This window comes from Anopheles cruzii, chromosome 2, assembly GCF_943734635.1.
Source record: "Anopheles cruzii chromosome 2, idAnoCruzAS_RS32_06, whole genome shotgun sequence".
Lineage (NCBI taxonomy): Eukaryota > Metazoa > Arthropoda > Insecta > Diptera > Culicidae > Anopheles > Anopheles cruzii.
In genome coordinates this window covers 27,683,596-27,692,474 of record NC_069144.1, presented here as the reverse complement: position 1 = coordinate 27,692,474, position 8,879 = coordinate 27,683,596, and the positions used below count along the sequence as shown (strand labels likewise).

Here is an 8,879-nt window from a genome sequence, read left to right as displayed (position 1 = left end):
GCTGATGAAAGCAGGTATGCTTTGCTAACGGCTCTGCTATGCCTGATCACCAAGAAGCACGAACTTAAACTGATCACATAAGCATCGATTCGGATGGGTTAAAAGCTTCGTTAATTGGTTCAATCCGGATTCTCAAGTTCATGGTGGATCGTCAATCAGGTTTGCGAATTTCATGCGCAGTTAGTAAAGATGTCAGAATTACAATGGTTCTTTGTTTTTTCATAATCATTCAAACAATCGGAAATATATCATACGACATTTGATATATCACCATGCAACTAACATTATCAATGTAAAAGGCTTTTGTCGGCCGATCATTGTTTTTGGAGTTATTGTTAATTGCTTAACGATATCGATTTCTCTCTGTCCCTCCATCAGAGTGACAAAATCCGCACCATCATCAAGGCCCGGGGCATCTCGTACCCGAATGTGACCGGGAAAACGTTCGCCGTGTTTCGCGTCGACTCCAACCACCACCTGGTGTCGCTCGTGTCCATGATCGACCCGTCGCCCGACTGGATCGTGGGGGTGTCGGGGCTCGAGCTGTGCCTGACCAACTGCTCGTGGATCGAGAACAAGATCCTGAACCTGTACCCGTGGGACGCCGGCACCGACAGTGGGCCGACGTACATTGCGCCCGACCAGCCGACCAACCCACCGGACGTGATCCGGCGCATCAAGTCCAACTTCCCGAACGACCCACGGTCCCCGTTCTACGATCCGTCCGGCACGGAGATGAAACCGCTGGCACGGATCTACCTCTCCCGGCAGCGGCTGTACGAGAAGAACTGCGAGGCGGACAACGAGGAGGAAAACGAGAGTAAGCAGGCGTGCGAGACGGAACCGTGGTCCGACTGGACGGACTGTAGCTCGCGGTGTGGCAAGGGCAAGCAGACGCGGCGCCGCGTCTACCGGCACCCGCTGAAGGCGAAGCAGACGGAGTGCAAGAAGAAGCTGTTCGACCGCCGGCCGTGCGTCGGCACGGATCGGGACTGCGACTACAACAGCCAGGAGATCGAGGAAGCCTACCAGAGCGACCCGGAGTGTGAGGTGACCGAGTGGGGCCCGTGGAGCGAGTGCAGCTCGCCGTGCGGGCGGGGCAACAGAACTCGCTCGCGGAAGTACCGGAAGAAGGGCGCCCGGAAGAAGTGCGAACGGTTGCCGAACCCGCCGCTCCTGCAGCAGACCGTGCCGTGCGACGAGGACTGCGGTGGTGACATCTCGCAGCCCGTCCTCAGCTCCGACGTAACTATCCCCCCCCCCCTCCCAGACCAGCTGAAATACTAATCCGTCCGCGGTCTCGTTACCACAGATCAATCCCAAGTGCAAGATGACGCAGTGGTCCGAGTGGAGTCCGTGCAGCGTGACGTGCGGGTTGGGGCGCAAGATGCGGACCCGGATGCCGATCAACAAGAGCATGAAGGTGCACCACAAGCGGTTCGTCAACTACTACATGACCCGGCGCCGCGGACCGGCCCACGGGGACGACGAGGACGACGATGACGAGGACCACGGCAGCGTCGAGGATCACGGCGACGGAGAAGACAACGATTTGCACATCACCGACCAGAACGATCCCTGCTACGGCGTGGAGACGGTCGAGGAGGTAACCTGCGGCCACGACTTGCCACCCTGCGACGGACTTTACGGTGTACCAGGTACGGAGCAGGTTCGGGTTTTCCGTGATTTCCGGTCTTCGAATGAATGCGTGGTCCTCTTTCTGCCCCCCCAGAACTGTGCTTCCTGGATCCGAAACCGGGCAACTGTCGGGACTCGCAGACCCGCTGGTACTACGATGGCGACAAGAACGACTGCTCGATCCTGTTCTTCACCGGGTGCGGCGGCAACAACAACAACTTCATGTCCCGCGAGGACTGTCTCGATACGTGCAGCAAAGGTAAGCGCTCCGGGCTGGGTTGAATCGGATTCGGTTTCGGGATTCTGACGTCCGCCTTCGTTCTCTGGCCCTCAGACCGGAAGTTCACCAACATCCCGATACGGGACCAAATCAGCACAAACAGTGCCGGCGGTTCCGACTACGGCGCCGGCGGTTCCGACACGGACCTGAAGCAGGACTGCAAAACGTCACACTGGAAGCGCGGGCCCTGTAACGCAACCTGCGGCGAAGGATTCCGCGCCAAGAGCCGCACCATTCTGGTCAGTCCTTGCTTCCTTCCTTTCTCTTTGTTTGCCGCCTAGGTTCTGCGGGCTTACTGACCTCCGCAACTTCACAGGTACACCCAGCGAACGGAGGGCAGCGGTGTCCGCGGAAGCTGCGCAAGGTCGAGCGCTGCTTCTCGCACTGCGACTCGTCCCGGCATGACACGAACCCGTCGTGGGGGCCCTCGACCCGCTACGCGCCCGAGCCGATCGAGTGCGAGTACTCCGGCTGGTCGGCCTGGTCGCCCTGCAGCAAAACCTGCGGCGACTACGCCGTCCAGCAGCGCACCCGCTACGTGCTCAACCCGGAGAACGGCCGCTTCTGTCCGCACCGGCTCGAGGAGCGGAAATGTGATATCATGCCTTGCCTGTTGGGCAAATAACTCGGCGCCGGTCCAGCGTCGACGGCCGGCAGAGGTTAGATCCGTTCCCGACGTTCCCGGTCACGGCACCGACGGAAAGCTTTTCCCGAATTGTGCGGTTTTCCGTGCTGCCGAATTTCCGTACCTTTCAATCGAGCTGCGCATGAAAAATTTCGTTCCCATTTTTTCCACCTTCGTTCAATATTTTATATCCCCTTTTTTGCCGCTCACTCGCAACGCGCGACCGACATTGATGCATGGAACCGTCGGCGCCCGGCGTGTGGACCAGGTCGATTGGATTGGAAGCCGCACACACGTACGTCAGGACCTGTCGGACCTGTCGGAGGACCTGTGGCTGAGGTGAGGTGACGCATTGTGTTTTCGGACCCGTTGGGTTCGGCGGCTCTCGTTTATCGGAAGCATACATGGCGGGCTCCCTCACCAGACCACAGAGAAAACGAAGCCGGTCTGGTGCCGGAACACTAATAAAATAACACACAAACACACCCTCACGGACACAAAAAATAGTTTAAAAAAACGTAGGTGGAATCCAAAAACCGGTGCATGATACACAGAGCATGAGAAACCCATCATCGTCGAACCTACGTATAATAGGCCCGCCGATGCAGATCTAGTAACCCTGCCAGGAGCAGCAGCAGGAGCAGTAGTAGAGCAGACCACACTGACACGTCGCACGTGACGTTGATTGCACCGAGCTTGATAGCCAATAGAGAGAGTAAATGAGATAGAATGAGAAAAGCAGGCTCCAGTAGGTTCGTGTTGTGCAATAAAAAAGAGAGAGAGAGTTTGATGTGTGTTAGAGACAGGATTGAAGTGGAATGCACACGGAACACATAGAAACACACACATTCAAACACCATCATGTATCCTTCAACTAACGAGATCGAATAAAATGAAGTACACGTAACTCTGTACTCTGCGGCGCGTGGTTTGTATTTTGCCGATTTTTTTCCTTTTTCTTTCATTTTATACAATTTTCATTTTGGGAAACTGGGAACCACCACGGACAACGACGAGGAGCCGGTGGTTTTTCCACAACAAAACCTAAACCCCAATCGAACACAATTCGCGCTCTTCAAATCAAATACTGGCATTATTTTGACTGCCACCGCCGTGCTCCGCGTTTACCACCACGGATGGCACGCCAAACACGTCACCAGTACAGCGAACCCGTTTGTTACTCCTGGCGCTGGTGGGTTTTCGACGGCAGTGGGTGGCGGTTCTATTTGGTCGGCACGAATCTATAGTTTAGAACCGAACCTCGGCTACAGTGCCTCTGGTACCGCAGTGACTTTATTGAGTAGGCGCATTCTTTAGTCCTGATAGGACTATCAGGACCGTGAGTCCGGAGAATAAGTCCAGAATGTTTATCGGTTCGAAGCAAACTCTCGAAACTGTCATTTCTCGTAAGCTTCTAGTACAAGTTAGTACATCTTCTAGCTACGATCTTCCACGGGTATGGTGTTTGAGGTCCCATGTGTCTGAGTATTTAAGGTTCGACCATTGGATTTAAGTTTTTTCACGAGCATACAAATGTGTTACCACGGTCCCGACGAGTGCTTAACTATTTCACCTACAACTTGCCTTGCGTTGGCGTGGTTCGAAAATCACAATTTAATTTTTTTTTGCATATTAGTGCCGCTTCAATGTGCTTCTCAATTGTATCGTTTGTTGCCAACAACGGTGAAGGTTTCGTTTGATCGTAACAGCTCATAGTGGACCTTTCTGAGTTAATCCATAGACTACACAGCATTTAATTTTTCCATTGGAACTGAGGCCGGGCTTGGTCTTTCGTTGGGGAACACAGAAATGAAGATCGCCTAACATATGTGCCTTAATTCGTGTATTCTTCTCGTGATAAAAATGAATTCTTCTTTCCCCTTGGGATCACATCACGACGGGATCGCTCGATGGCAAAGACAAAGGGGTCGTCGTCGGTCGACCAGATTGGTTTGTAAGCCTCAAAAAGAGCCGTCAGCAAAGGGTACTTCCTTCCACAAATTCCACTGTAATCATCTGCATCAGGTGAATCGACCACTAATCCTCCTAAACCTTCACTGTCCACGAAATGTACCTTCTCTTCGAGAGAATCTTCATTTTCATAACCAATCCACTTGTGCCCGGATATCGCGTACGGTGACATACTTCGCGCGTCCCAATCTTTAACCCAGTTCTTTTTGTCCTTCTCCTGTTTTTTGTCCAGTCGGGAGCATATTTTGTTGTACGGCACCAAATCCGGAATACTACAACTAGGAGAATTAACACCGCGCTCGTCCTTGTCAACCAAATCGAAAATCAAGCCATTTAACGACACTTTCAGCTGTATTTTATCCCTGGGACATCCGATATTGATCCAGTTTCTTGTCGCGTCCACAACGTTGTAGTGCTTGAGATCACCTTTGTCAAAGTTTCGCCGGTTCATCGGAGAAGGGACGTCCGTGAATTTTTTTGTGTACTCCGGTTTTCGCCATACTCGAAGGCGAACGAAATCAGCCGATCTAAGGTTAGAAATATAATCACATTTTTTCTGACTGATGTAATGAACACCAAACGGTTGCTGATACTTACTGGCAGATGCGCTTGTGGTCGAGTCCTGCGCCAATGAATTTATCTGTTCCGTCAACAGACACTGAAACTGTCCACGAATCGTGTCCGGCACTCTTGAAAGCTTGCTTCGTTTCTTCGTTTAACGTAGCATAATTATGTATTAGTTCTTTCGGATAGTACCATTTATACGCTAGTCCATCGAAATTATATCGCTTCAACAAACGGATGGCACTATCAATGTAGTTTTTTCGTGTATTGCTTGAGGCAGTCAGCTTTTGAAAAGTTTTTTCTGACCATTTGTTAACGCCCAACAAAAGCTGTACATCAGGCCGTTGTTTCTTGAGATCGGCGAACTTTTGAAAACCTTTCTCTTGTATATCAACCTTTTTATCCTGCGTCGTTAGCTCAAGGTACTCCCCATCGACTACCGCCCCGAAGTATATCACGTGTGTGCAGAGGTCCAGCGGAGTGTCTTCGATACGGTACTCTTTAGATTTGGGCTTAGCTTCGTTGAACAAACAAACAAGATGTTTCCTGGTAGAGAAGCCCCCCGCTTTCTTAGACAGAACACAAAAGAGTATTAACCAAATTAGCCAACGTACCGGACGTAAGGCTCTTCGCCGACTGCGGTGAAGATCGGTCGGAACAGGTTCAGGTTCAGAGAATCCGGACATGTTTGAAGCGAAAGCTGGAGAGATGAAAGCGGGATCTCTGGTACGTCTGATCACTGAGAGGCACAAACTCGAACTGATCGCACAAGCACCGGATGGGTTCGTAAGGCTGTCCCACACACAATCTGTCCGAAGATGCTTCCAGCTGTCGTACTAGGTTGTTCTAAACGTTGTTAATGCATTCTCTGATGTACCTGGTTCACAAGAGACTAGGCGTTCCTGGAGCATAGAAGCGTTCCTGGAGGCCATACAATGCGACACATTGTGGGATTTTTTTTTTTTCGCCTTTTCCTCATAATGCGCCGTTTCTTGAGATCGACCGAGTTTTGATATCCGTTTTGAAGTTTTTCGTCAATAACGGCATCAACGGCTTCAACTCATAGTGTTTCGAATCAATTTAATTCGCGGAGTGCAACACGTGTATGAAGATGTCCACCGGAATTTCTTCGATACGGTGTTCTTTTGAACCATTAACAAGTTGTCGGGTTACAAAAACCGGACAGCGCATAGTCAGACACAATACAGCAAATCATCATTTCTTCACTGTCCCCTGTTCGCCGGAACAGGTTTCGCGTTGGGGCAGGTCTTGGGCGGAGGTTCGGTTCGGGAACTTGATAGCAAATGAGTTTAAACCTTTCTTGTCTCTGTTATGTCTAAGGACAGGTTTTATCTGCACACGCCTCATGCACGTCTGATCACTGAGAAGAACAGATTCGAACGCATCACAACGTTGAATGGATAGTGCTAAAGGATAGGAAGACTCCGATTTCCCGTCTCTTTCTAACCTCTCGATCATTGTGGCGACCATTACTGACCTGCCTCACAATTCGACCACTCCGTCGATAGTTCTTCAACGGCCATACAAACAGGTTGCAACTATTACAAACGCAACGAACGCCATGCAACATGACGTCTAGACTCCGATCAAGTGATGGAAAAACACTGACCTGGCCTGTCCGGGCGCAGCGCAAACAAGCAGCAGACACCTCAGAATTCCCGTTTTGCGTTTGAACTTTCGCTTCATTCTGGGCCACAAATTCGGCGAGTATAATTTCTTGTCATTATCTGTGTATTCTAATCGGGTTCGGCGCAGAATTGAAGCCGTGAGTTTCACGGCTACAATTTCGAGCAGTTTGCTTGAAACGTCGAACGTTCCGGCGATTCGTTAACTCGGTTAACACGCGAACTCCGAATACCTCCGGGAGCCTACCGTTCGCTCACCTGTAAACGAACAACATTCGATCCGATGAGTAAGCCGGCCGGAATATTGTTGGCTCGTCGGAACGCTCTCCGGCTACCGGGTTTCCTCGAGGGCGCCGGGCTGTGCGTTGCGAACCGAGCAGATAAGATGGTGGAAAAATAGCTCTTCGTTAAGCACTTCTTATCGGGCCGCCTCTGAGGGCAATGCCGCCACTGCCGGCATCGAAACAATCTATATTTATTGGATTTTTGTGCGCCTTTCCATGGGCGAAGAAGATCCCGACCCGACACGGTAGCTAATACGTTAAAGTTTTGAGCCGATAAAGTTAACCGAACATCGGGGGCTCGCATTGTACATAGAGTTATGAACGTTAGCTTTAACATTTATTGTAGTAAACTTTTTTTCCTCCAACTTCCTCCAATCGTTCCCATGATAGGCAAATGATCATTTTTCATAGCGAACAAATCTGAAAACAAAAAATGGTGCCAGAAAACGCCACCCGGGCGTCGGCCGAGGTATCTCGCCCCGTAAATCACCATCCACAAATCAAACCGATCTCACCGGTCGCTCGTGCCACTTCGATTCGTTTTCTAATAAATAGAAGGATATTATCTTGGGCCATTCTTCTGACTTCGTTATAAGAAAACAAAACCTCGCAGCAACAACCAAGCAGCACGCCATTTTTTATCACCCTGCGTTTTCTCTTTCTACTGTTTCTCCAAGCGATACTTTTCCGTCCGTCCGTGGATCCGTGAGTGAAGAATTTCCTTTTAATACTCGTTCATTCATTCTGCCAGACAAGTATCAAACATTGGTGCGCTCGGCTGGCCGGGGCGCCGAGAGCCGAGGCTGCACAATTTACAAGATAACATCGGATCGAAACGTGAGCGTGTTTTGCTGCCCCGTTTTTGCCCGATTACCAACAAGGATCTCCGAGGTTCCGGCCCCGGTCGGGGGGATGTGTTTTCCGGCTCGCTATGGAATGCCTGCCTGCCGCCGATGGGTGAAAAATGTATCCAAAATGCGTCGAACGAGTGAACAATTTATTCTCGCCACTCGCTCGCTCTGAAACTCCGACTCCGACGACGGGCTGGGACGGGATGCTTCGGGATGTTTGAGGTTTGAATTGCTTGTTGCAGAATGGGAACGATTTCTGGTAAACCCATAATTCTACCAATTGAATATACAATTCCTGTGCTGCTTGCTGCGCGACGGCATGCCATTGACTACGGAGAACGAATAGCCCATCCCGGCACACTTCAGGATAGCGGAGGCACCGGCTTAAGCAGCCGCATATCATCGTTAGGTTATCTGCCCGCACGCAGCACAGGAGCCAGAAAGGGACGAGCTTCCTCCATCGCCAATAGTTCCACAATTTTCCGGCCCAATCCTCCCCGGGGCCGGAACGAGGAGCCGTCAGCCAACATTCAATCATTTTGCCACAAAATTTCCACACTCGACCGCAAACGCTCCCTTCCACCGTCTCGCACTCTCACTCCGTCGGCTTACGGCCGGAGCTATTGGATCATACACAGCCACCGCGTATAATCAGGATGTTAACAGGCATCGGTGGCACTGAAAAAGGCATGCCGAAGGACCTTTGCTGGAACCCCGCTCCCCCGAAAAAGGACTCAATCTTTCGACACAGACACACACACACGGCATGGGATCGGACAAATGTTGTTAAACCTGACAGCCCGGCTCCGGTTTCAGGTTCGGCACGGTTGTCACATTGATGCCTCGTCGGTTGCGTTGTGATGCCATGGCTTCGTCATAAATTTTATTAAGACCTTCTGGTCCGCTCTCGGTCACCCAAGGCCGGGTGGAAAATGCGGAAATACAACCGGAAATAAACCCCGTGCAGGGTTGTATCCGCTCCGCAACACCGAGATGGCGGAGATCTCCAGTTTCCGCTTC

General features: G+C 51.1%; 1 protein-coding gene across 1 annotated transcript; it reads left to right on the top strand.

Annotated features, from left to right (window-relative positions):
* Positions 1-391: 391 nt before the first annotated feature.
* Positions 392-3,443, top strand: LOC128276907 (spondin-1). The gene is made up of 5 exons (XM_053015370.1): positions 392-1,245; positions 1,313-1,658; positions 1,733-1,897; positions 1,973-2,157; positions 2,235-3,443. Exons 1-5 carry the CDS (start codon positions 496-498, stop codon positions 2,541-2,543), a joined length of 1,755 nt encoding a protein of 584 aa, XP_052871330.1. The 5' UTR covers positions 392-495; the 3' UTR covers positions 2,544-3,443.
* Positions 3,444-8,879: the final 5,436 nt, after the last annotated feature.

What these genes read in the sequence shown, in the direction of transcription:
- LOC128276907 (XM_053015370.1), top strand. Translation starts at nt 496, where the DNA reads ATGATCGACCCGTCGCCCGACTGGATCGTGGGGGTGTCGGGGCTCGAG. An exon ending in AGCCCGTCCTCAGCTCCGAC is followed by an intron (nt 1,246 to 1,312) that starts GTAACTATCCCC and finishes TCGTTACCACAG; the next exon opens with ATCAATCCCAAGTGCAAGAT. An exon ending in CCAAGAGCCGCACCATTCTG is followed by an intron (nt 2,158 to 2,234) that starts GTCAGTCCTTGC and finishes GCAACTTCACAG; the next exon opens with GTACACCCAGCGAACGGAGG.